Raw genomic sequence first — 27,855 nt, forward strand, 5'->3', positions numbered from 1 at the left:
GGCAAAAAATGCACCTACGGACACAAGTGTAAATATTACCACCCAGAACGTGCAAACCAGCCGCTGAGATCCGTAGCAGATGAGCTTCGCATCAGTGCCAAACTATCTGCTGTAAAAACCATGAGCGAAGGAGCATTGGCTAAATGTGGCACAGGGGCAGCCCTTTCCAAAGGAGACATCACTTCAGAGGTTAAGCGCATTGCCCCGAAACGTCAGTCTGATCCAAGCATTCGGTCAGTGGCTGTCGAACCTGAGGACAGGCTGTCAATGACCCGGAAGCCTGAGGCCAACTCTGTCCCTTCCCTTGTTTCAGCATTAAGCGTTCCGACCATTCCGCCTTCCAAAAGCCATCCAGTTGGGGCGTTAAATACTCGGTCAGCAAGTAGCCCTGTACCAGGTTCATCTCAGTTCACACATCAAAAGTCCTCCTTGGAACATATGGCCAGTGTACAGTATCCTCCAATCTTGGTCACCAATAGCCATGGGACCTCCATCAACTATACAGATCAGTACCCAAAGTATGAGTCTTTGGGAGACCACGGCTATTACTCTATGCTCAGCGACTTCTCCAATTTGAGCATCAGCAGCATGCACAACACAGATTATTACGGGGCTGAGGTAGACCAAGGTATATACTCCAGAAACTCGAGCCCATGTCCTGACAGTTGCCTAAGCCATACAAGCAATGATTCTTACTCCTCATACACTGACTTGTATCTGGGTGTGGGAGAGGCAAACCCAGAAGACAACGTCAAGGTCCGACTCCCGCCACAAAACCGTCTCCAGCCTTTTTCTCACGGATATCATGAGGCCTTAACAAGAGTCCAGAGCTATGGCACAGAAGGGTCTAAACATCCGCCTCGTAAACATTCGGCTTCCCATTTAGCGCTTCATGTCCAACACCCCGTCATCGGGGCACGGTCCAGTTGCCCAGGAGACTACCCCGCACCTCCAAACGTTCACCCGTTGGCCACTGCCCAGCCGAGCCGTGCCCTTGTTATGACGCGGATGGACAGCATTTCTGACTCACGGCTATACGAAAGCAATCCCACCCGGCAGAAAAGGCCTCCCCTCTGCCGAGAACAGCATGCCAGTTGGGATCCTTTGCCCTGTCCAACGGATACTTACGCTTACCACTCCTATCCCCTTAGCAGCAACCTCATGCAGCCATGTTACGAACCCGTGATGGTGAGAAGCATGCCTGAGAAGATGGAGCAGCTCTGGAGGAATCCTTGGGTCGGGGTCTGTGGGGAGCTACAAGAACCTCACATCATCCCAGAGCATCAGTACCAAACCTATAAGAATCTCTGTAACATTTTTCCTGCCAGCGTTGTCCTTTCTGTAATGGAGAAGAACCCCCATTTGACCGACGCACAGCAGTTGGCAGCTATGATTGTTTCCAAATTGAGAACAGGGCGTTAAAAGCCACTCCGTTTTGAGAAGATAAGTGTTGAAAAGACCCATCCAGGCATCCCAGAGGAGATCCATGTCAACAGCCAGGGATAATTCTGCCCTTGTAAATAGTTTCTAACTGTGGTATATGACTCTGTATATATTGTTGCGGTTATTTAAGATGTGTGACGCATTCTGTAAAAGCAGATATATTATAAATAGAAATATTTAAGATTTTTTAAAGCCGTTTTTTGAAAAAAAGAAAGGCATTTTAACAGGGAGTGCATACCTTATGCATGGATGTATCACTTATTGAATCCAAAAGGTCATGTGTTGATATGTCTGAAATAGGTCCTTCAAAACTGTTAGCAATTATATTGCATGAGTCAGTGTATAGTTTTAAGTATTAATTGACATGTTGCTCCAGTAAAATAAGCTCTGCGCACTTAAAACATCCTCTTAGGTGAAGAGAAGCTTGGCCTGCTCTTCTTAAGCATCTGTCACCAATGCGCTTGTCACGAGACAAAGACCAGTCAGTTGACAATGCCCTTTGCTGTGCTGCGGAAATGTCCTTTTGTAAATAAGGGACATTCCCCAGACTTGAAGAGAACAAGGTAAGATGTAGGATTAGCATACCCAATGCACCTTCCTTAGGAAACACTCTTTGAAGAATGGAACACCCATGAGAAATTGAATGCTTGCAAGCAAGTAAAATAAGTTTCAGCTAAATACTAGCGGAACACTGTAAGTGTTATAACTGGGCTTTTTTGCAGTCCAAAAAGCAGAAAAGTTTTAGTATCCCAGATTTTTCTGCATTATTTTTCTGGCTGTTTTGACCAAGCACCCATAAATTGTGCCGAATTTCGATACTAATGTAGGAATAAGCCAATTTGGAGTTTAAAACCAGCCAGTTTTATCTGATAGCGGAAGGCAGGCTGAAAGGGGTGCTACACAATTGGGTCGATTGCCAACTTGCTTTGCATTTGTATGCTGACATCCATGCAAAGGTGTGCGTTTGCTTCCTGAAACCCCTTGTCCGACAGGCCAGAGCCGTCGCCGTCGTGCTGTGGGTGGCAATGTTTGTGTAATGGATATTTTTTGCTCAGGGTGGGCAACTTTATAGGCAAATGTCTCCCGCACGAGGCATTTATGGCGGCAGTGATGGCTTTCTTTTCTTCTCTCTCTTTTTTAAAATACGTAAGCTGCACTGACCGGACACCCTTTTAAAATCCGAACGTGTATTTCAGCATTTTGAACCACTACTAACTCGATACGTCTCGAGCTAGGACTTGTTGACTTCTACTGTAGTTTTTTTTCATGAAAGTCGAGAAGGCCCGGTTTCCGGCCTTTTGTTTCTTCATGAGAAGGTGTGACACTGCCTAAATGTTTCTTACTTTGAAACACACGGAACGTGAGGCTGCAGTCAGGGTTGTTTCTGGTGTTTTGATAAGGGCTTGCCAGCTGCTTTCGGGTTGTTTTTGATCCCCGGGGGAGATAAATTTGTTAAAGAATGGATCTTGTGCCCTTCCTTGAGTGAGCACACCGATGCTCAGGACAGATGATGGCCCATCTCAAGCCTGGGCCAAACAAGTACCTCTGAATCCCATTGTGAGAAAGGCGAAATAAGTAGTTCTGTTGAGGGATGAATGTGCCTTAGGTAGGACAGATCCATGTGGATCCAATCCTTATTGTCTACAAGAGGTTCTCATCCAGGCAGCATCCTTAGTGGTAGTACATTCATGTCTCTCCCCAGAGGCAGAAGGGATTTTGCATTTGATTTTAGGTAGAAGAAGGATCTTTGCAGACCCACTCTTCCCAACATGAGGAAAGATGACAGGATCAATTCGCCCACCATTCTAACTTCTTCACCATCAAAAGGGACACGTAGATTCCTTGCAGACACTGCAGTTGCCATTTCAGCATTGCTAACTAGATCCCTTTTCCCAAGTTGTTGCAGAAACCTGCTATGGACACACTGTTCTCTCAACAGTTCTTTGTAATCCCAGGTTGGATTTCAGCATGTTGCTCAGTTGGTTTTGGAAAGAGGGACACCATGCTGACTTACGGTTAACATGGCGCCTGCCTGGGAGCATCAGTTCTTTCATCCAGTCTTTTAGAGCTGCCGAGTGGCAATGCAAATAGGCCCTAAATGTGCTTTAGTTAGTGTGCAATGAGATGTGCAGACCCAAAAGAAAAATATTGGGATTGAGATAGGAATAAAAATTTGGAGGGGGTTGGGAAAGGAAAACCACCAATTTCCGCCACCAATACTTTCCCGGCCAGGATGGGATCCCTTTAATGGTTATTTTCTAGCTCCTTTCCTTCTGTGGTCCAAAAAGCAGCTGAGAGCAATGCCTCAAATAACCAGAAACGACCTTTTGTTTGTTGATACAAATTGTATCTTTCTTGATTGTATAAAAAAATATGTACAAAAGCCGTCTGTAGGTTTAGCTTCGGTATTGTATTTTCATGACTATGTTTGTGGCACCGTGTGTCACAGGGGTGTGTCGCCCATGGAGGATTATGAATCTTTTTATTTAAGAATGGGCACCTAACCAGTTTCTAGGACTCAAACTTAGTTAAGCAACTTTGGGAATCAACTTTATTACTATGATGTGCACAGCGAAGGTGCGTGTGCCGAAGGCCACTGCGCTGCGTAAGTTATATTAAGTCTATTTATTAAATGAATGCATTCTTCCAGTGATTTTTCTTTCCTTTTTGTAAATAATAAGGTTGGTGTTCATATTTATATACGGAGCTATTGACAGTAATGCTGCTATACATCTTGCTTTAAGTATCATTTAGATTCAGCGCAAATAGTTCTGTATGCTCCCAATTTCTTGCATGAATTCAGTTTACGTATGTATTAAAAATGGGCATTCACCATTTTATTCCTATTTTAAGGCCACCTTTTGCAGGGGATTTTAGAGCAGTTGTTGGCGCATGTGGCTTTTCTTGGGACTAAAATATTTCACCGTTGCTGTAAGCCTTCTATATACCGTTCTCTATTTTTTAAAACCTCAGTATATTTTGCGTTTCTCTCTTTGGAAGAAACATTGCTGTACCATAACTGTAATACTCCTTTTCTTTTTCTTAACCAAGGAAGGAGAGCCTTCTTTCCCCTTAAAAGAACGTTTCCAAATCTGTCTTCTCCGCAGTTAAAGCGAGGAGAAGGAAAACTCGGGAGCGGTTTGCCAAATGCCATTTTGCGTGCCAATGCTTTATCTTCAGTGACTTTGATACATTAGTTCTGTCCTCACTTCTTTTCTCTCTCTCCTGTGCCAGTCTAAAGACTAGCATTTCACCGACACATCATCTCTTATTACAGAATTTCTTCTAACATAGAAGAGATGGTATATTTGAAATATAAAAAAGCCACAGTCGCCTGTATTGTAAATACCAGACTTTGCTTTAAAATGCTCTTTTTGAGAGCACAGTATTTAATTTTTTTTAAATTGTGTACCAAACAGCTGCAGAACATCCATCCATCTATCTATCTATCTATCTATCTATGAACTAAACATGCCCCGGTTATTTCCCTCTTGTAAAATATTTATTTGAATTTAAGATTTTCCGTAATTTATTCTGGAAGAGTGCGCAATATTCAGCTTGCTTGGCAAGTGGTATATCTGTGTGGGAAAACCCAAAAGGTTGTTCTGGAATGCAATTCTAGGTGAGGCAGGTTTGTAAATATCATTTTATTTAGTCTCGTTTTTGCTTGTATGCATTCATGCGTTGGTTTGTTTTTTAAGTTGTTCTGGTTGTACTACGGTAGTTTGCTTTCCTTCTTTGTAGAATTAAACATTCTTGTTTAATTGTTGTTGTAAAAAAAGAACCACAAAATATTTATACAATCTCTTTGGGTTTTTTGGTTGACCCAAATATAATGTAAGTCTCAATGACAAAGAGTGAAGATAATAAAAGACTTTTCAGCCAAATGGCCCGGATCCAGCAAGAGGCAGGCTGGAAAGTTGGCTTCTCCAAGGGCAGCAGAAGCGGGTCACGATGGCAACCCTGGCCCTGTAGAATTGGGCTGGGTGGCCATTTTGTGGGGAAGGGCATGTGCCCAGCTGGGGGGCACTAGTCCGGCGCGGTTAGAGCCGGCGCGGGGTGTCTCTAATCTGTATCTTTTGTGCAATGCTTTTATTGGCAGCTGCATGTTTAAGGCGTTCTTTGGTGTGGGCATGCGTGTTGTTGCCTTTTGTAAAAAGCGGTTTTATAGAAACTCAAAAGCTGAGATAATCACCAGAGCATCAGCTTCGGTCGGCGGGTGGGATGGGGTTTAGAGAAACTAGTTTTCCCCTAAATGTGAAAACGGATGGCTTTATATCAGTGATTCCCAAACTTTGGTCCTCTAGGGGTTTTTTGGACTCCAACTCCCAGAAACCCCATCTAGCTTGGTCAGGAATTCTGGGAGATGAAGTCCAAAAGTTCTGGAGGACCAAAGTTTGGGAACCACTGCTTTATATTTTTGGTGATCTACAGATGGTGGTAAGCAGTTGTTTCCCTTGCAAGTTGGTTGTCAGTGGGCTAAAACACCCTGCATGAATAACCCAGTTGGACACCACTTTTAACTGCCCTGGCTCAACGCTAGGGAATTCTAGGCATTGTCGTTTAGTGAGGCATTTAGCCTTCTCTGTCAGTGCCACAACAAACTACAGTTCCCAGGATTCTCTAGCACTGAGCCAGGGCGGTTAAAACGGTGTCAAACCGGATTATTTCTGCAGGGTGTTTCGGCCTAGTAGCTCATTCTTAGTACCTACGGATCAAATGGGCCTAGTATCACAAAGCTGCTTTCTGGTGCTACCAAACCAATAGCAGGCATTCCTGATCTGCAAACCAGGCATTTGTTTGGCCTGACACTTAGCCAGACATACGCTTGGAGACTCTTTGCTGAGAGTAAGAACAACCAGCACCATGTTACTCATTCAGACAACCAACTTGAGAAGGATTTCTTTTTTAAAACTGCGAATTAATTGCTTACCATGTACTTGACTGCTGAATGTTTTCAGCCTTCAGAGCATTAGCTTTCTGTTGGAAGTCTTGCCAAAGTGATGATGGTGGTGACGAGAAACCACTTTTACGTGGATTCGGCAGACTCAGCAAAGTGAAAGAGGTTACCCGACAGCAGAAAACGCGTTGGGCAGCTTGTGTGCAATGCCTTACATTTGTTTCAACAGGGCTGCTAAATACATGCACACACACTCTTGTGCAAAATTTGTTGTCATTTCATGCTGAAAGATAGTAAGCGCCCATTAGCTCACACAACCATTTTGGGGGGCTTCGGATTGCTTGTATTTAGAACTCACAATTTTTGGTGAGCGATGCAGCCAGTGAGGTTTGTTTAAATACATCTTGGACTGACAACTTCTGGTTGATAAGGTTTTGTGTGGCTGTTTTCTATCTGGACGTTTATATAAATGTATTCAATAAACTGAGTCACTTGCTGAACACCTTGGACATCATCTTTTCTTTCTCTTTAGTTTATCATGGTTATATAGATTCATTTAAACCAGTTTTTTAAACCAAGCCCCAGATCTGGCAGAGATGGACATGTGCATCATATCTGGCTGCCAGGTGGGGGATGCCTATTTGGACACGTTATTCAGATGTAATATTTGAAACAGCCTCATGCTTTTTGTTGGATTCAAATCTCATTGTAAAAAGTCACCATGCTATTAACATCTGGGAATACTGAATAATGTTTTATTAAAATACTAAACAATTTTTAACACTAGGTAGCTGTTACACATCTGAAGCACTAGCACAGCTGCTCTCTTACATTTACAGAAAAATAACATTTCAGTACGAACTGCTTTGAAATACTTTTTTTAAAGTCGAAAGTATCTTTCCTCCCCTTGCAGAAGGGAATCTCTTCCGTATACTCCTGTGCACCACCAATACAAGGTCTCACTTCTTAGAAGAGCTGAAGACTGCTTTTCAACTTGTGGAGCTCACTCTGGGTCCAAAACAGTCCTTCTGCAACGGAGCCACCCCATTCTGAAGCGCTGCAAGGAGAAAAGGGGAAAGCTCATGAGTAGAAGGAACCAAAACACAAGATTCAAGTCTTGCCAAAGTAGTCCTTGAAGCAGGCAAGCATTTGTGATAGAAATCAGTGGCAAAAACCCCTGAGAGGGAGCTGTGTGTTTACTCCAAAGGAGTCTGGCAGAGAGGCAGGTGACATACACCTACATTTAGGCTCCTCCCTCCCTAACTGTCATCTTTCGGCCTCTGAGGGAGAGAGAAGGCTGGCCCAGTACCATCAGGGGCTAGCCTGAAGAAGAAGAGCCCTCCCTCCGGTCCATCTGCCTTGGTCCAGGCCTCAGAGGGAGAGAAGAATGCTGGACCTGATTCCCTCCCCCCCTCACCATTCCCTTCTCCTTTTGTGTCGTGTCTTTTAGATTGTAAGCCTGTGGGCAGGGAACTGTCTGTTACCCCTCTATTGTAAACCGCTCGGATTCCCAGTGATTGGGCGGTATATAAATAAAACCTATTATTATTATTATTATTATTATTTAGCATCATCTAAGAGCTGCAACTCACTGCTCTTCAGTGGCCCAAGCTCCCTGTAGTGAGTAAGCGATAGAGTTTGTGGTCTTGATCATGAGCTCTGGAATAGAGCTCTTTAAATGTGGAGTGGACCAGAAGCATCTACTGCTTGCCCAGTGGGCGCTTGAGAGCAAATCAATATGAAAACCAATCTAAGATTCACTAGTCAAGTGTGTTTCTGAGTTACGCTCACACCCTTGCTTGCATTCAGAATTAGTGTTATATTAAAATACGAAACAAGTTTTAACAGTGGGTAGTTGTTACACATCTGAAGCACTAGCACAGCCACTGTGTGCCATCTCCTGTGTGCTTTTGCATGCATTCACTTGTCAGCTGCCCTTGAGTTGGCTCCGACTCATGGTGGATGAGACATCTCCAAGAACCCCTATCCTCCACTGCCTTGCCCAGATCTTGAAAGCCCTTGCCCATAACTACAACGGGGGGGGGGGGGGGGGAGTCTTGTGCACTGATCCGATAACAAGAGTGCTCACAGAGAAGGGGTTCTCCCTACAAAATGCAAACACACTCAGCTGGACACATTCTAGTTGACACAAGTGCTTCAGCTACCCAATCCTGGGTGCGCTGTTCAAAAGTAAGGGCTGCATAGGGCTGGCAGATCAGATCTGTTCTGTCTCGCATTTGCAGCCGTTTCTTCTTTCCAGCCCCGTCAGGACACATGTCACTAGAGTACTTTTAAGCAAGCAGGAACAGGAAAAGGTTGAAGAGCACCTAAGAATTTCCCTAAAGAGATAAGAATTCCCCTGAGGTCTGAGCAAAGAGCCGAATCCAGTTCGAGTTCTTGCGTAATGGCAAACAAATGAGCTTCCTGGAGAAGGTGCAGGATTTTGAAAGGGGTGGGTGGGTGAGTGCAATAAAATATAAAGGGGGCCCTAACTGAGGAAAAGCCATGTTTTGACAATTTCTGTTCTGCAGAGTTTCTAATTTTACTGAACTTGCATTTGTTTTGGCCTGATACTGTGCACAACAACAGCAACAACATCCCAGAATCGGCTTCCCAGGGCCTTCCCTGAAGGCCCATAAAATGCCGCCAAGCTGTCATCTCCCCCTGCACCACTAACATAGAGCATGCACAGAAAGTCACACTCACATGCTTTGTCTCCAAGGCTGGTGTTTTTGCTTTATTTGCTTTCCCCTTCTGTGCCTAATTTAAATTTTTAGAGCATTAGGAAAACTGCCAGCCACTTTTTCAAACTGCTGTAAAACTATGGACAGAATACTACTTTGGTCATATTGGGCATCCCTTTGCCCTCTGAAACCTACCTTTTCTTATTAAAATGAAGAAAGGCCTCCCATCCTCTGAAGGGATCAGAATGTCCAAAATCTAACTTCAGGTCTATTTATTTGAACTTAATACTAATACAGTGGTCCCTCCACATTCGCTGGGGTTGAGTGGTGAAGGACCCCCGTGAATGTGGAAACATCTCTCCAGGGATCTCCAGGTCCTCCAGTACAACTCTATGGTCAACATATGCCAGAAGTTGATCATAGACTCATACTGGATGAACCTACAAGTGCCTAGAGAAGCGTTTTCTCTAGGAACTTCTAGGTTCTTCAGCACAACTCTATGGTCAACTTCTGGCAGAGTTGCGCTCGAGGACCTCGAGAGATTCCAAGAGGGAATGTATTAATCAAAACTGGAAATAATCAAATCTGCAAAAGTCAAATCTGCAGATATGGGGGGCATGCCTGGCTCCTATGTCTTGGTTACGACGCGTCACGTACTAAGAGGATGTTGTAATCCCAGGATGGGCAACTGTATACAAGCCGGAGGTCAATGTACAACCCTCTACTCCTGGTGCCATCATACTTCCGTTTTGATTCAGAGTCCCTTTCAAAATGATGTCTGGTTCAACACTGACTTATTTTCCAGTCACTATTTTGAGAGGCACTTTGACAAAAACAAAGGAATTTGAGGCTGGTTGGTGGTTTGGAGGGTTTTTTCCCCCTCTGCTTTCCCACATTTGGGGGCTTTGTGTACAGTTTCTGGCTACAAATGACCCAAAAATTGTATTTATTTTTTTTAAATGGGGGAAGTGTAGTGGAGTCTCCTTCCTTGGAAGTCTTCAAGCAGAGGCTGGATGGCCATCTGTCGGGGATGCTTTGATTGTGATTTCCTGTATGGCAGAATGGGGTTGGACTGGATGGCCCCTGTGGTCTCTTCCAATTCTATGATTCTATGAAGTTGGGTCAAAATATGGGGTTCAGAGGCCATGGACTGTACATTCCCCAGCTCTTTTATGAATCATGCTTCACGGTCTCTCTCTCAGTACCTATGAGGTTAGAGTGAGTTGGTCTCTGCCAACAGGCACATGGGTTTTGGAGTCCTGGCTAACATCGTGCCCAAACATTAACAGGTACTCTGTGGTGTAAAATAATTCACTGGAATTACAGGTTGAGTAGGGAGAGCCCAAGAGTTGAGTAGAGTTGCGAGAGCATCTAATGGTGATTTCTTTCCGAAAGCAGCTGCATCCTGTACGTCAGCCAAGGCCTTCCTCTTTCGCTTGCTAAAAGTAGATGGGGAATACCGAGGGCTAACCCCGTTCTATTCGCTCCATCCTTGGCAGGGCTAAGGTCTGTGCCTAACAGAAACAGCTGATACTAGGCCACCAGGTCAGCCATCAGTTGATGTGGGAAACTTATTTCTTAAATGAGGTCTAGCAGCTGGAACAACCGTTATTTCAAAACAGATTCTAATCACCATGACATTCTCAATTATATGAAAGGGACATCTCCCAACCTAGGGTCTTCTTGCTAGTCGCAGCAACCCCCCCCCAACCTTTTTTGCAATGATGCAAGAGGAAAACAAAACCCCAAAATACATATGTCTGTCTATGTCGGTGGTTCCCAAACTTTAGTTCCCCAGATATTTTGGACTTCGACTCCCAGAAGGCCCACGAAGCTTAGCCAACAATCAGGAATTCATGCATACAAGGTGGATCTAGTCTGCTATGGATAAGACAGCATCAACAAATTAAGTTGAGGAGATGAGAATGCACAGGATTTGTTCTGTCTGTTTCTAGGGGACAGTGCCTCTTAACATCTACTTCAGAAAACAAATGTGTGCGCACACACACACACAAACGTGCGCAACTCAGGAAAACGGCCATCATAGCAGGAACATCCGATAAATTAGCACAGCTGAACAAGTGGGACCAAAGTGGCTATAATTGGCCGTAATTGGGCCAGCTGCTGTGGCAACCAACATCGGCTTCCTAGTGACAACAGGACGCAAGTCCGCGACACTGACTCAAGCGGACAATTAGAAGTCATCCTGCTGAAAGCATCTGGCGCAGTGGAAAAGTACCCAGGGCGAACCGAGGGCTCGCAAAGGCCTAAAATAGACACCGGCTAGTCTAAACTAGGAATGGACGTAAGAGGTGTCGAACCTCTGGGAGTCTTTATTGGCACCGACGCCATAGCGGCACCTGATGTTTCTGACCCTGAGTGAAGAACATGCGCCAAAGCAGACAGATGTCAAGACCAGGGAAGAGTCCGCGGCAGAAAAAGAAAAGTGTAATTAGGGACATTGTCCCATTGCAGAAGTTTCAATTTTGCAAGTTATGTACATGATTAAGTAAGGATCTGTTAACCCTTTCTACACCACCGGTTAATTTTTGGCCACGATGCAAAGAAGAACCCCCAAACCAATCTGTTTATTGTCAAAGGTCCATCTCACCACAACTGCTCAGGTTTGAGCTGCAAAGTCAGGACCACGTTTTGCATGAGCGAGCCAATGATCAGCTATGCATCGAGAAGAAGAAAAGGGGAAATCCCTGTTTTCCCAGTTACTTCCTTCAGTATATTTGCTACCTGTATCAGCTGGCGGCAAAACACCAACAGGCTAGACACCAAACAAAGTACGGATAGCACACGACAGCAGTTCGATGTTGAAAGTTAGGCAAGCCAGGACATGAAAATGGCCTGGAAAGGAGAACTCCTTAGAATCTCTGTTGTAAGAGCAGGTTTGTAAGTAGTCAGTGGATTAAATAAACATGACATAATGCTCTAAATACAACCTACGTTAGCTGCCAGCTACAAGCAGGATGTCCTCTTTACTACACACCTCAAATTCCTGCTGCATTTATGTCTTACGTTTCCCACACCTTTCCTTCCAGGGCAGCCTTTCTCAACCTTTTCACCCAGGAGGAATCACCGACGAATTGATCGAATGATTAGGTTTATCACTTTTCTCCTGAACGGGAGTCAAAGTGACTTACAATATACATTAAAGCAGAGCATCTAAAAACAATATAGAGTACTAAAAAAAAGCATTTTAGGGATATAGCTCACCAACTTCAGGGAGTTGGACACTGCTATTCTTGTCTGCCAGGCAATGCATTATTTGCACTGGGCTGTAGAAAGGCCAACCGCCCAAGAGCGTCTTACTTACACCGTGCCAGGTGAAGTTTTCTTGTCCCTGTTCACCATCTGGTCAAGCGCTGTTATCACGGTGTAGTTGTCCACTAAGAGGGCGTCAGGATCATCATTCTGGCCAGGCAGCCGCCCCAGAGGGAAATTTCTCCACTTCACCTCATCTGTAGGAGTAGACCATTTCAATCAAAGCAGCTAAAAATGAAGAAATCAAGGACTTTTAGACTGGGACTGGTCTATCATGAGGATGTAGCCTTCTCCACTCTCATAAAAACATCAACAGAGGTTTAAATTTAGGTAGAAGGTAGCAGACAAAGAAAAAGACTGCATTCCATAGAGATAGGCTCATTCAAGGAAGCCATGGCTGCCCTGAGACTGCAAGCCCTGAGCAGGTCAGTGGAGGGCAGCGAAACATGGAGGTCTCTCATTCATAGAAGCCAAAGTTGCCTTGATGGCAGTTAACACAACAAAGAGGCATTCTCTGTCAGTTCAGCCTAAACCAGAGTCCTCCAAATATACTGGATGGCAACTCCCACCGTCCACCCCATCATTCTTGCTGTTAAGGACTTTCAAGCTGATTCCAACTTACGCCAACTGTATCAATGGGTTTCCTTGGCAAGATCTGTTCAGAGGAGGTTTGCTTTTGCTTTCCTCTGGGACTGAATGAATGCAACTTGTCTGAGATCACCCAGTGAGTTCTCAGGGCTGAGCAGAGAGTCAGGTCATGGTCTGCTAGAGTCTTAACTCAACACCTAAACCACCATGTTATGCTGGCTCTTCCTTTTGTCCCTCCTCCCTCAAATCCACAGTCTCCAAGTCTTGACCACTGTGTACATGGACAGTCAGAGGCCAACTTGGTTAGAATTTGTCCCCACAAACCAAAGGGCAGTTTTTACCTGTGCTGACCTGCCAGACAGACCCCTGCAGTGCCATCCTCTTCTCAGCTAAGGCTGCTGCATTCTCAGGGAGGAATGGCTCCTCCAGAAGTGGTGACTGGGTTTCCATCTTCTCTTCCTCATCGCTGTCGTCATCTTCTCCATCTCCTTGTTCCTCCTCCTCTTCCTCCATCCCTTCCTCTTCAACACCTCCCAGCCCCAGCTCTTGTCTCCCTACTCTTTTGCCAAGTCCTCGGGACAGTCGGCTGTGCTTCAGTTTGCACTGCAAATTCTCCACCGTGTAAACGGGCTGCCTCCGAAGTTCCACAACCGAAGCTGGGCTGGGATGGGAGGCGTCTTCTTGGGTGTAGATGGAGGTGAGATAGAGGAGTTTCTCTTGAGATTCAGCCGGTAAAGGGGGCTCCATGCTTGACAGAATCCTGGCCGGAAAAAGGAAGAAATGACAAATGAAAAGAGAGGATGAAGTGAAAGCAAGACAACAACTTTCAGAAGGATTGGGCAAAGAATCTTGAACTGAACAAATGACTTAGGCTGAATACGCACTGCAGAAATAATCCAGGTTGGCATCACTTTAACTGCCATGGCTCAAGGCTATGTGATTCTGGGATTTGTAGTTCTGTGAAACACTTAGCCTTCTCTGTCAGAAAGCTCTGGTGGCACAATAAACTACAATTCCCAGAATTCCACAGCACTGCATCACAGCAGTTAAAATGGTGTCAAACTGGATTATTTCTGCAGTGTGGATGCAGCCCAAGTCCCCATATATGGCAACAAATTCTATTCAGGTAAGTATATGGTCAGTGAAGGTAAGTGAGAGAGCTGGCAGAGGAAAGGCAGGTTGTTCTGTCATTAGATTTTTGTGCTTTCCTTCCTTCGTGACTGGCAGAGAAATGAAGCTTCACCAGATTATTTCACCAGCTTGCTTCATTTCTCTGCTACGACAGACCATTCTGTCAGCCCATTTGGTAGAAGTCAATGGTTATCACAGTTTAGTCTAAGATGAGCGCAGCCCAGATCTTCACTGCAATGTCCATTCTGGCTCACATACTCACAGATGGAGGAGGTGAGGACTAGCCCAGCAAGGTGCTTCAAGGCAATCTTCAAGGAGCTTCAGCCACTGCAACGAAACAGGCCGGAGAAACGGCGCCGAAGAGCCTCTGCGTCTTCTCTTCTCTTTAACACAGGACCATAGAGGATGGGAAAGAAGAAAAGGAAAAGCAGAACTTAGGACTCAAACTGAAGAGGGGACGGCGAAAGACACTTTCCGCACAACAATAATGTAGATGCCTCCTAACAGAAGACTGAACAGTGCCTGGACACATTTATGGGGATTTACTGACCACTTTATAAGAAGCACTGTCCCATGAAGAACGTCAAACCTATTTGACAACACTTACTGTTAGATATCCTGATACAGAGAGATTATTATTCTTGTTTTACGCAGTGAAAATCACGGAGACTGAATGTTAGTGGTCAGTCAAGCACAGAGAATTTCCACAAAGAGCAGAATTCTCCCTTTTCTGTCACGGTGCTTAGTCTATACTTGCAAACCTAAAATTAGCTTAACTTTTTAAGAGCAGATTTTGCATTATTTTTCCCAAAGCATGCCAGTCCATTTGGGAGCCAACAGCACTCCACAGAAGACTCTTGTATTTCATAACATGCTCTCTTGAATGCCAGTGGGGAAAATGGAACATCTCAATCACAATGCAACATGAATTGGCTCACTGCTGGTCACGCACCTCCGTATTCAGCCAACATTTCCAAGCTGTTGCATTTAAAACCGAGGCCAAAGAACAGACTGACAGATGGGTAGGGCTGAGCCCAGAATGGTGTTGTGAGCTTGTTATGCCCCACAAGTTAAGCTCACACACAGTCAGGGTACTGCCTACATCCTGAATGTGAGAAAAAATATCCTCTGGTCCTGCACACATTCAAAAAAACACATTGGAGAAGTTGTTACTAGCCATCTGTCCATGCACAGCTTTGTGTTTAGTCACCTAGGAAGCAATTCTTCCTTATCAAGTAAATTGCCTATTACAAGTGATAGGGAGTTCCCTAAGCCAAGCTCATGTTAGGTAAAGCAACCTGTTGCCTGCCTTCAAAACGAAACAGCGTTAGAGAGGCCTTTAAAAGATGTGTGTTGCCTAAAGCGGCCCCATAAGTCTCATGGAGTTTCCTTAGGCAAGGAATACTCAGACGTGGTTTGCAAGTCCCTTCCTTTCAAATACAGCCTACAGCACTTGGTGTAATGCAACCATCAAAATGACACAGCTATACAACTGCTGGAGTTTTTTTTTAAACAGTAACCTTCAAGGTTTGCAAGCCCATTTTCAGTTGAAAGATTTCCCTCTGGCTACTTCGCAGCAGCAATATAAAGCAGAAAAGACTAAACTTAAGATACTTTCCTGGCCAAGAGTGGCAACCATGGGGTCTGAGGCCCTAGAAAAAACACATACACACCCACCCAGATTTTAATCGCTGAATTGCACACTGAAAAGTTGTGATCTAACACTAGGTAAAGGGACTTTCCATACCAAGCACTGGTTGTAGTGAAAAGAAATACTGTTGTTTGAAAGGGCTTGTTTGGGGCTTTTTGCAACTCATGGTTTTATTTGTAGGGGCTGGTGTACCCCCTCAAGGTCCTGGGTCGGGAAAATGGTCCGCAAAACTGACTCTTCCTAGACTGGGCAAGATGGGAGACATAGAGAAAGGCTTTATCTCAATGAGAAAATCTCACTGCTGTCCCCATACGAATCCTCTTTCCCTCCACCCCATGTTGATGCTCTTCAGGAATCAAAAGAACAATCCCAGGCAGAACGACGGTGAGAATGTTTTATCTTCAAATCAAGTCAAGACTCACTGGATTGCATGACGGCTTTCAGGATTTTTGTAATCCAGTTGATGAGGAACTGCGGCCGGAGCGTCGGATCCCGGGCGTGTTCCTTCAGCTCAGCAAACATGGTCTCCAGCAGAGTCTGCGTGAAATCTTTGGAGTGAAGGCCCTTCAGCAGCAGTTGCCAGAAGTGGAGAAAGGTCTGAGGGATTTGGAAATCCCACTCTTTGGTTTCTACACAGACACAACACATAAGTGGGTAGGGGAAGGTTACCGTTACAAAAGGTATAGACGGAAAAAACTTTGAAAATCACCACCCATCCCAGTGTATTATTTGGGGGAAAGGAGGATCCAAACCCAAACCTGCAGAAGAAAAAGTGAACATTTCACGTTTGCTCTGGTGGTTCCCATGCTGCTGAGACGGTGCATTCATTCCAGCTTTTATACCCTATTCCTAAATAGATCCAGTACCATGGATAAAAACTTTGAAATTAACTAAAAACTGGCACAGATTCACTCCCCAACAGACATGGGAATTAAAAACGTATGAGCACACAAACAAAATCATCAACAACAACAAACCTAGAGAAACATCTCAAGGTGCCCAAGAGATGAACACTTACTGATGAAAAGCCCAACCTGTTTTGGACTGTATATGCTCCCAAAGACTTCAGACGTTTCTGGAGCAGTGACAGCATTTAGTAAAAGGCGAAAGATTTATATGATCTGAAGAGAAACCAGCATTGTGTGGACAAAAGAGCCATCATGTGGGAGCCATCATGAGCAATTAATATCCTGGTAAGGTTTTTTGACTTGCTGGGATTTAGCACGCGTTTCTTTTACACATTTTGATAGCCAGCAGGAGAAGAAAGGACATTCAACCATTTGTCCAAGGAATCAGTGATTAATCTAAGACACCAACCTTGAGTGTTGATGTTCAGGATCTGCATGTCTTCTGGGACTGGGATGAGAAAGCCATCGTCGAGCAAAGCTGTGGCCACCGCTTCTCTGCAGAAACGACCAATTCTGGTGAACAACCTTGGAGCATTACGTTTACCACCATAGATCTTGCGCCAACCGACATCCGGCCCTGCATGCAACCCTCAATTTTATGTACATATCGATCACATTCCTCTCAGATAAAGAGGCAGGATGGCAGATTCCCTCTGCTTAATGTATGTGCCTTCAAGTTGCCTAATGACTTATGGCCACTCCATGAATTTCACAGGGTTTTCTTAGCTACTCAGAGGTGGTTAGCCATTGCCTTCCTCTGAATATAGCCTACAGAACTTGGTTTTCCTTGGAGACAACCCTCACCTCAATTCTCTATCCCCATAAGCAACAAACACACTTTCTCCCCGAACCTGACCTATTTGTTTTCTGGCATTGAGAACAAAAATAGAAAACTGGAAACATATCTCAAGATAAGTAATGGTTATTTCATGAGTAAAATAAAATGGGCAAAATCATTATTAGGTGAGTACAACGAGTATGGCCTCTACATACTAGTTTAGGATACAAAAAAAACTACAATGGAAACTAAAATAGATGAAGTAGTTTCTTCCACTTACAGCTTCTTTGTAAGATGATTTAATGTTTTGGGCGTTCTTGGTCACATTATTGTTCCCACAGAAACTGAGATAGTGGAAATTTCAGAAGAAAATAACAAGAGGAAGGTGGGAAAGGGAGTTTCTCAGCATGCCACCCAAGATGGTTTAGTTTCAGATGGAGCTTGGTCACCAAGCAAACAGCTTAAATTTCATGTTCCCCTTTTCACTGGAGAGGATTTCCTTCTCATCAGAGATACTCAGCTGGGACTCAAATGGAAAAAGGTTGCTTTCCACGGTCTTGAAACCTCCCCTTTTTTCGCAAAGCCTCCTCTTACATTCATTGCCCGAAGCTGGCCTTCTTTTGGGCTTCCTCTAGGACATATGATTAACAAGATGCTGGACCAAATAGGCCACTGATCTTCTCCAAGCATGGCTCTCCTCAGGTTCCCATGTGGAGAGAGAGGAGCTGGGATTGCTTCTATTGACCCCACACATGACCTCCCTAAATTAAAAGAACCATCTGCACGGAGTCTACAACTGGGCACACAAACACATGTTGTTGTTGTGTGCCTTCAAGTCATTTGTGACTTGTAGCAACCCTATGGTGAGCCTATCACGGTGTGGCTGAGAGTGTGTGACCTGTCCAAAGTCACCCAGTGGGTTTCCATGGCTGAGCAGGGAATCCGAACCCTGATATCCAGAGTTGTAGTCCAATGCTCAAACCACTACGCCACACTGATTCACATGCATACATATACATAGGTTGAGTCTCTCTTATCCTAAACGCTTGAGATCAGAGGTTTTTGGATTCCAGCTTTTTTTAAAATTTGATTTTGGAATATTTGTTAAATCTAAACATGATAGTCATATATGTTTTGCATACACCTTATACAAATAGCATGGAGGTACTGTTATACACACTTTTAATCGTTTTGTGCATGAAACGAAGTTCAAGTACATTGAACCATCGAAAAGCAAAAGGTGTCACTATGTCAGCCAGCCACCCATGTGGACAAGTATGGATTTCAGAGTATTTTGGAACTCCAAATAAGGGATACTCAAGTTGTATAAATCTTGACATTCATCTTCTGTTCTACAAAACCAAGGGTTCTAGGCTATACAGCTAGACATCCAAGCATGCTTAATGTATACACACCAGCACAATGCCATTTCAAGTTCATAAATACTGGGGTTTGTAGGAAGCCAACCCTGATTAATCCCCTTCCCTTCCCTTCTAAGTCAATATGAAAAGGGATGATACACATGCTGAATGTGAAAAGCAGGGAAAGATTCAGTCTCATGTGAGGCTTCCTCCCCTGGGGAAGAGTCATCATCTAGTCTTGTTTTATTGAGAGCAAACAGATGCTCTGAATGTAGAGACGGAGAGAAGATGTTCTCACTTCTCCAAAGCACTTCCCCATACACAGCGCACTGGAGGATTTCCAAAGGTTTATAGCAACCAATGTCACAGTCAGGTGCCCGATTTCTTCAAAGATAATAAAACAAACCGGGGAAGAAGAGGAGGCAAGCACCAAACACATTCTCTCCCATAAGCATCCTGAGATCTCTCCTCCCAATCACTCATCCAGAAGGACATCTGCAGTGATTCCCCAGGAGCAGAACTGAAGATCTGTTGAACCGATGTAGTATTGATATTCACCAAAAGAGAAGAAAAAGGAGAGGCTGACCCACAATTACTGTCATCTTAAAAGGTGCAAAACAGCCATCTTCGAGTTCGCTCTTCCTGACTTCTGGTTTTGTTAGCCATTTGACAGAAATCAGATTAATCAGTAAATTTATAAATTACAGTATATCTGAGCATTGTGGAATTTTGCAATGCTGCTGTTCTTCACAACACTGTGTATTAGGTTCTTGAACACAGCACAAATGAGCTGTGATAGCTTTGTGACCTCCTCAAATATTCAATTCTATTGCCATCTGTTTGAGGGAGAAAAACCTCCGTCAGGGAGGGTTTATGTATGTATGTATGTATGTATGTATGTATGTATGTATGCTTTTCAAGGCCAACTTTACTTTTATTTTGACCTGTGAGCCAAATGTTGTTAGTGGTGTGTGCCTTCAAGCCATTTCAGATTTCTGACGACCCCAACACAAAGCTATCATAGACTTTTGTTGAAAAGGGTTTGTTCACAGCAGATTTGCCATTGCCACTGCCACTTTTGGAGGCTGAGAATGTGTGACTGGCATAAAGCCACCCAGTGGTCTTTGAATCCTGGTCTCCCGAGTTTTACTCCACCGTGCAAACTGCTACACCATGATAGTTTTCATGAGTAGAATACTAACACAGAAAGAACGAGGCTGGGCTAGAAACTATAACATGTAGGTTTTTACTTACAGAGACTGGCTTCTTGCTGTTTCTGACCTACTACTTCAACACTGTTTTAAACACTGCTAAAAACATTCACCAAAACCTCAAATGATTTTTTAAACTACGCCCATTACTGTTCACCTTTTTCACTGAGATGGTACTGAATTGAACACTCAACGCATTCAGTTGTGTGGGTTTGCCGACACCAGCCACAGTGGCCTTTGGTCTTCCGCAGAAATCGAAACCCTCACCTGTTCTCTTGCATCAAGTCCTTGATTTGGGCTACAACCCACTCCACCTCCGAGGAAGAGCTGCACCACACTTTGCAGGCCTGGTCAATGTTCTGCAACTCCTGAAGGACCTATTGCAAACAGGAAGGATGTCGTTGACTGACCGAAGGTCTCATGTTCGACCGTGGCAAAGAACAGAAATGATCTGCTATAATGTAATTTCTCACAGCTGGGGTGTGTGTCTTGTTTTAGAACCAACTGTAGCTCCAGGCTTCTCCAAAAGTTATTTTACTGTGCCAGATCCTGACACATGCTACAGCTATAGCATAAGCTTCATTGGCGGTAAATGATGCAAAGGTACACAGCAAAGGCGCTTTCTAGCCTTTTCACTGATGACCTCCAGCATCATCTCAAAGCCACTGGTAGAACCGAGCCTCTAAAACATATAATAATCCAGGCTGACACCACTTCAACTGTCGTGACTCAATGCTATGGAATCCTGGGAATTGTAATTTGTTGTGAACACAGTTTCCTATTTCAAGTTCAAAGCAGCGTTTAATTTCCTTTAGCTGTCGTCAAGAGGTCCAGGGGAAATATAAAGTCGCCTACGAACTTTATTAGTTTTAATATGAGAGAGAAATTTCTTGCTCATTAAAAATCTGTGGAACCTACCTTAAATTGTTGGGCTTTGTAGGAAGTCAAAACATCTGTGACTTTCTCTGGGGGAGAGAAAAGAAGAACAAGAAACCATTTTGAAGTCTATGAAATGGAATTAGAGGAAGTAATACAAGCCCTAGGCACCATCGGGTAGAAAGGAAGGACATGCTTTTAATAGTATAGTAATTTTTATTCATCCATTAAAATATTTCTCTCTTGTACTCTGTTGTCAGATCTCAGAATGGCATAAAAATAAAACAGCATAAACAATTCCAGGGAAAAAAACCCAACAGAATAATTTCAACAGGACAAAAGAGTATTAATCACTAGACTTAGCAAGAGAAACAGCTAACATAGTCGGTTAGGTGTAAACTTTAAAAGCACTAAGATTAGGCCTGAAAACTTACCAATGCTGGCACAAACAAGGCCTCCGCTATTCATGCAACACAGGTGCTAACTAGACCTCTGGGCCTCCAGGTATTACAACATCAAAACTCTGGGATTTGTAGTCTGTTGTGGCACCAGAGCTCTCTGACGGAGAAGCCTAAATAAGCTACAAAACTACAAAAGTAGAGGGCGGGAGGAAATTCCTGCAGGGTGCTCCAGGAGGGTGCATGCCAGGAACCAATGGCTCACATAATATTTTTCATCTATGTTTGGGATTCAAATAGGTCACATTGTTCCCTGTCATTCCATTTTTCACTTCCGTGGAAATTCACCTTCAACATTCTGTGGCCCAACTGCCTCCAGTGAGAGACTGAATGGCCAAATTCACCCCGTCTGCCCAGGTGGGATTTTAGGACAGCTCCCTCTTTGTGGCAACTACCATATATACTTGACTATAGGTCGACCTCATGTATAGGTTGAGGGCAAGTTTTGGGGTCAAAATTATGGATTTTGCTATGACCCACAGATAAGTCAAGGGTAAAATGTAACAAAGGATCTAAAGGATGATGCAGAGGAAAACAGTGCCAAAGAACCCACAAAGTTCTACATATATACAGTGCCTATATTCACCTGTGGATATGTCGACTCAGTTTTTTGGGTCAATTTTTTGACTAAAATCTCTAGACTTATACATGAGTATATACAGTACACATACCATGGACCTCTCGGTGTTTCTGCGATGCCAGCGACTGCCACTTCTCAGGTTCCTCTTTGCTGCTGTCCGTCCCGCTCTCTGTTGCTGACGCCTCTTCTCCATCTTCCTCTTCCTCACTTTCCCCAACTATGTTGCTGCCCAACTGACGGCTCCAGTATGTCCGTCGCAGCCATTCCAGGACCACATCACAGCCTGGAGGGGACAACGGATCACAGCATTTGAATCGCAAAGCTGCATCACTATGGCCAACGTGGCACTGGAGTAAAAGGTTAGGATTCACATCATGTTATCTTGACATGGATTTCCATGGATATTCTGCTATAAGTCCTTTTCTACACAGTTTAATGAGTTTTCCACCCTGCCCTCCATAAAACTCAAACTCCTTGAAATGCTGGATCGCATTCTATTAAAGAGCATTTTATTTGTATAGACAAGTCCTGGGTTCATCAAGTTTTGGCTTCATCTCAATGATCCCTAGGCTTGTTGGAAACAGGAAGATGCATTAGCTGTGGTTCTCCAGTCTAAAAGTATTGAAACCACCCCACCTTTTAAAACTCAGCACTATCTCTGTTGTTGAAAGAGTTCACCAAACCCTAATAATGCCATATAGTGCCATCTGGTGGGACTCTCAAAACAAGGCATCTAGTACATGTCATTACCAAGCTGCCCACACGGCACAACTGGAACAATTTGGCACCGATTTAATTGCTATTACTCTGTCTCAAGGAATCCTGGGTTTTGTAATGTGGGGAGACACTTCTGAAAGAGAGCCGTAGCCCAGAGCAGCTTTCTCTTAGCCAAGAATTTTAAGTATCTCCCCGAACTACAAGTCCCAGGGTTGCACAGGAAAACAACGAAACTGGTATCAAAGTGCTGTGATTGTGCAGTGTGGATGCAGCCTTAAGGCAAAGAGAGCAAGGAGGGATGAAGTTCTGAAGGTGGGATAAAAGTATCTGATGCTTTGCTTTCAATGTTGTTCCTGAAGCAGTAAGGTGCTACAAGATCACCAAAGCAAAGTAAAATTTGGCCAACCATCAGGAACAATGGGAGCTGACGCCCAAGACATCTGGAGGGTTTTCCATTTGTTTTGGACTGCAGATCCCAGAAGTCCAGCCAACTTGGCCAACAGTCAGGAATTATGGGAGCTGAAGTCCAAAACATCTGGAGGACTAGAGGTTGGGAACCACTGCTTTAACATATGCCCTCTCTTCCCATACTTTTCTGTACATAAGAATGCATAATGTCGTCTGCAAAACCCTTAGGATGGGGGCCTCTCTTATACTTCGGGAACCATAATGTGCAAGAGGCTACTATAAAACCAACTATCAGAGTTCCTGCATGGCAGAATGGGGTTGGACTGGATGCCCCTTGTGGTCTCTCCCAACTCTATGATCAATAATCACTGTCATAATTTTAATGACTGCGCTCACCTTTGCGGCAAGCAGCCAGAGGAGGAAGTTTGCCGTGGGTCAGTTCATGACGAAGGTCTACAATCCAGACCGGGATGTCCAGCTTTGGGCAAAAAAACCAATCACTTATTAAAGTCACCCAAAGCAGAGATTCACAGAGAGCTTGAAAATGCTACTTTTGCAGACTACAATTTCAAAACAACAACAAGTGAACCTTATGGGCTTTACAGTCCAGAAAAGCTTTGGATCTGTCACCACCACATGTAGAAATTTAGCTGAAATCCCTTCTGAATTCATTCCTGGGCCGTAATCCCTCTGGCAGGAGGAATAAGAATAGCCTGCAAGTGGTTTACACTCTGGACTTTTCTTTACCTCTTTAGCCAGCCATCTCAGAGAAATGGTGTATTTTTTCTGCCTCCGCTCTGTGATGAGATTCAGAAACCTGCGAACATCGAAAAAGAAAAAATGAGCTTACGGAGAAGCGTTCTGGGATTTCAGGGTGAGAACGGTTATTTCAAAACGTTACTTGCAGAGTGACACTCATCCCACGTTTGCAGGACAAACCAGAACAAAACAGAAATGGATGCCTGGCCACTTCCAGGTGGTTGTTTCCCCCTCCGTTCTTTGGCTATTCTATTTCATGGATGCAGCAGTTTAGCATTATATTTATGGCTATTACACTGACTCCACCTCTTTCGATTCTTCCATCACAAAACTTATATGGCTTTATTGATTTCATCTCTTCCAAACTCAACCCTTCCTCCCTCTTCCTACCATACTCCTTACCTGACAAGAGCAAGACCGTACGTGAGGACAAGTTCGTGGGATTTTAAATCGCCAGAGGCATCTAGGAGTTTGCAACGGACTAGATCTGCGGTGGACTCCACAGCTAAAGGCATCCTGTGCCCATACCTAGTTTCAAAGAGGAAGATGCAGTGAGGATGAAATTATTTCCACCCAACGGTCAAAACAGTTTATCATACACACACCCCAAGATCAATCGTCCGGAGAGGAGCTTTTCAAATACATCTTTAGAAAACCTAGAAGTGTTTGAGTTTCTCAAAACTACTCAGTCCAATTGTGTACAGATGTAAGGCCGTTTACAAAGACCTAAAGCCCCCCAAGGAGAACGCCAACTGCTTTTTCTATCCCTACTTTAAGCAGAACCTTTAAAATTTGGAACACAAAATGGAGCAGATTTCCTGCCTAACTGATGCAGAAGCCACCCGCTGCCATTGGTTCAAAGCACATCATGCGTCATTTGCTACCTTTCCCCCCAGATATGATCAGCTGGAGAAGATAAGTTTATCTGAAATATAGGCCCCATACAGACAGGCCAAAATAAAGGTGCTTCGGGTCACTTTGGAGGTACGCTGTTTAAATGATGCATGCGTCCTAAGAAACCAGAAACCAGAGGCTTCCAGACTCTTAGGATGCATGCATCATTTAAACAGCGTACCTTCAAAGTGACCCAAAGCACCTTTATAAAGCCAAGAGTTTGGACCTGAGAAGAGAGAAAGGATGTGTAATTTAAGGTCAGAGCAGGACTTGACATCCCAGCAAGGAGACACCATGCGTCCTTTGCATCCGCACATTCTGCATCCGCACAGATTCAACCAACCCCAGTTCAAAGATATTCACAAATACGACAGTAAGGGCTGTTTGACAGCGACACACAGTCCTTCGTAGGATTCTGGAGTCTCAGTCTTTGGAGATTTTTACAGTGAAGCCGGACGGCCATTTGTTGGGGGCGCTTTGATGGAAAGATCCTGCACGGCAGAATGGGTTGCACTGGAAAACCCTTAAGGTCTCTTCCAACTCTATCATTCTATGTAAAACGCAAACCTCGATTTTGCCCATTTTATATACGGGACACCATTTTACTACGCTGCTGTTTACAATGGATCATTGTGGATCCATGGATTTTAGGATCCACGGGGGATCCTGGAACCAAAGCCCAGCGGATACGAAGGACCTGCTGTACTCTTAGGACTTATAGGACAGGGCCTGACCCCCCTCTTCTCCAGTTTTAACCTCCAACCACACTCTTTGCACGTTGCCTCCAAGGACCCCTTCCCCACTCACCTGCTCTTCCAAACGGACACCCGGTCCAGTGCATCCTGTTGAGTCTTGCAATCCCCGCAATAAAGCCCCACCATCACTTGGTCCCATTCGGCCTTGTTCTGCCACGCCACAATGCTCCGCGGATGCTTGCGCGGCGGCTTGGCCGCCCTTTGTCTTCGCCCCGAACTAGCCATGCCGCAAATGGAGGCTGCGGTACCTGAACTGAGGGTAAAAAGAAACAGCCATGAGCAAACTGCGTCCAAAACCAGACAAAACCCCATAGCAAACTCCTAATTGTATCTTCATTTAATCAAAATTTCATATATAGGTTTATGTGCCTTTCAATGCTATGGGACTTGTTTCTGAGAAGAGGCCTAAAAGTTTCCCTGGAGTTTAAGGGTTCGCACCCAAGAAAAATATATAGGCAACACTCCCAACATCGCCTTCTTTCTGTCCTACTGAAACTGAGCCTATGAGCAGCTGACTTAATGTTCCCTTTCCAGACTGACAAACCTCATATATATATATATATATATACACACACACACACACACACATACATTATATAGTATTGCATGTGTTACATATTGTAAATAGTATACATATACACACATATTTACCTAGTATTGCATGTTATATATTATATATAGTATACACAGTATATGTATATGTGTATGTATACATATATAAACAAAAACTGTACTATATATATATTGCACTATATTATAGATATAGATACACACACACTGTTCTATATAACAGTTAGTGTGTGTTCATCTATCTATAATATAGTGCAATATATATAGTAGTTTGTGTGTGTGTGTGTGTGTGTGTGTGTGTGTATATATATATATATATATACACCCCTTTATATACTGTGTATGCTATATATCATATGTAAAACATGCAATACTATGTATATACGTGTGCATACAAATATACATAGTATTACATGTATTATGTATAAAGGATATGTATATATGTAAGTATATATATATATATATATATATATACACACACACACACACATACACATAAATATACAAACTGTACTATATATATTTCACTATATTATGTACAGATACACATACACACACTATGTACTATGTAACATAGCCAGTGTGTGTGTGTATCTATCTATATATTATATAGTGAAATACATATATAGTAGTTTGCGTGTATATCTATGTATATGTACATATTTGTATATACTGTATATACTATATATAATACATAAAACATGCAATACGATGTATACAAGTGTGTGTATATATATATATATGCATAGTATTGCATGTATAACATATTATATATAGTACATACAATATATGTATATATGTGTGTATATATATATATATATATATACACACACACACATACACACAAACTGTACTATATATGTTGCACTATATTGTATACAGATACACACACACAGTTTGTATGTACACTATAATAACAGGAATAAAGAGTAACAAACATATTTTGCTACTACTTATTGCTCCTTACTCTTACTCCCCAGTCCTGGTTTTTACTATATATACTCTATAGAACACATACTAGTTTATACCAATATAGTATATACTCATGCTATTTATAATATTGTTGTATATGAATAAGAGAATACATCTTTAAACCCCTCCCGGCGCTCCCCATTTCAACCCCGCTTTAAGCTGCCCAGCCTTGCCTCGCTTCCTTCCTGTTCGAAGGCTGGCGTTGAATGAAACCTCCTCACCCAGCTCCAGCGAGGCCGCCGGAGAGAAGGCAGCCGATTGGCCAGGAGCGAGGCAGAACAGCCAATCACGGCAAAGCGACTCGGGAAGGGGCGGGGCAGGGAAAAGAAACGGGGCGTGCGATTGGATGTGTGGCACTTGCCCCACCCCGCCCCACCTCCGCCCAGCCCCGCCCCACCTCCATGTTAACGAAATGGCCGCCTGTCCAGAAGCGGAAGTGACGAAACAAAAAACACAGATGTAATAAATCAGAGAGTGACTCACGGAGCTGGACTTCCGGTATTTTGGGACTCTTTTTATTTCTGTCCTAGCAGCACCTTTTAAGACTTGGAGGTGCATCTACACTGTTGAAATAATGCAGTTTGGCACCACTTTAAGTGCTGCAGCCCCATCCTGGGGGAAAATCCTGGGATTTGTTGTTGCGCAAGGGCTTTAGGCTCCTCTGCCAATGAATGCTGGTGCCTCACAGTACTATAAATCCCAGCACTCTGTAGGGATTACACTCCTCCCTCCATATTTGATATTTGTGGCTTTGATTATTCACGAATATGATTCATATGTCCTCTCTAGGAATATCTAGGTCCTCCAGCGCAACTCTATGGTCAACTTTAACCATAGAGTTGCACTGAAAGACCTAGAAATTCCTAGAGAGAATACTCTATTTGGCCTTTGTAGCTCTTCCAGCGCAAGTCTATGGTCAGTGTCTGTCGGACATTGAC

General features: G+C 43.7%; 2 protein-coding genes across 7 annotated transcripts in view; one reads left to right on the plus strand and one right to left on the minus strand.

Annotated features, from left to right (window-relative positions):
- The window catches only part of LOC149308782 (putative ribonuclease ZC3H12B), a 20,546-nt gene extending 13,715 nt beyond the window's left edge, over positions 1-6,831 (plus strand). For all 4 annotated transcript variants that reach the window (XM_089536451.1, XM_089536450.1, XM_089536452.1 and 1 more), the window contains one exon: positions 2-6,831. In XM_089536451.1, coding sequence (XP_089392577.1) covers positions 2-1,422 — 1,421 coding nt within the window. In that variant the 3' untranslated portion in view covers positions 1,423-6,831. The remainder of the gene's footprint in view (position 1) is intronic.
- A 253-nt stretch (positions 6,832-7,084) lies between these two features.
- On the minus strand, positions 7,085-27,103 carry LOC149308783 (ribosomal biogenesis protein LAS1L-like). 3 transcript variants are annotated; one of them, XM_089536458.1, is made up of 14 exons: positions 27,091-27,103; positions 25,428-25,628; positions 24,129-24,254; positions 23,715-23,784; positions 23,364-23,445; positions 21,934-22,125; positions 20,847-20,893; positions 20,196-20,305; positions 16,988-17,073; positions 16,093-16,299; positions 14,282-14,402; positions 13,230-13,648; positions 12,353-12,497; positions 7,085-7,400 (listed from the first exon to the last, which is right to left on the minus strand). In XM_089536458.1, the coding sequence occupies exons 2-14, from the start codon at positions 25,598-25,600 to the stop codon at positions 7,310-7,312; spliced, it is 1,869 nt and encodes a 622-aa protein (XP_089392584.1). In that variant the 5' UTR covers positions 25,601-25,628; positions 27,091-27,103; the 3' UTR covers positions 7,085-7,309. The 3 variants fall into 3 exon arrangements, with proteins under 3 accessions (XP_089392584.1, XP_089392586.1, XP_089392585.1); XM_089536460.1 differs by lacking the exon at positions 7,085-7,400 and having other exon boundaries at positions 12,405-12,497; positions 13,240-13,648; XM_089536459.1 differs by lacking the exon at positions 7,085-7,400 and having other exon boundaries at positions 12,467-12,528.
- Between the last annotated feature and the right edge of the window lie 752 nt (positions 27,104-27,855).

Source organism: Sceloporus occidentalis, unplaced genomic scaffold, assembly GCF_023333645.1.
Source record: "Sceloporus occidentalis isolate IW3139 unplaced genomic scaffold, rSceOcc1.0.p SCAF_8, whole genome shotgun sequence".
NCBI lineage: Eukaryota > Metazoa > Chordata > Lepidosauria > Squamata > Phrynosomatidae > Sceloporus > Sceloporus occidentalis.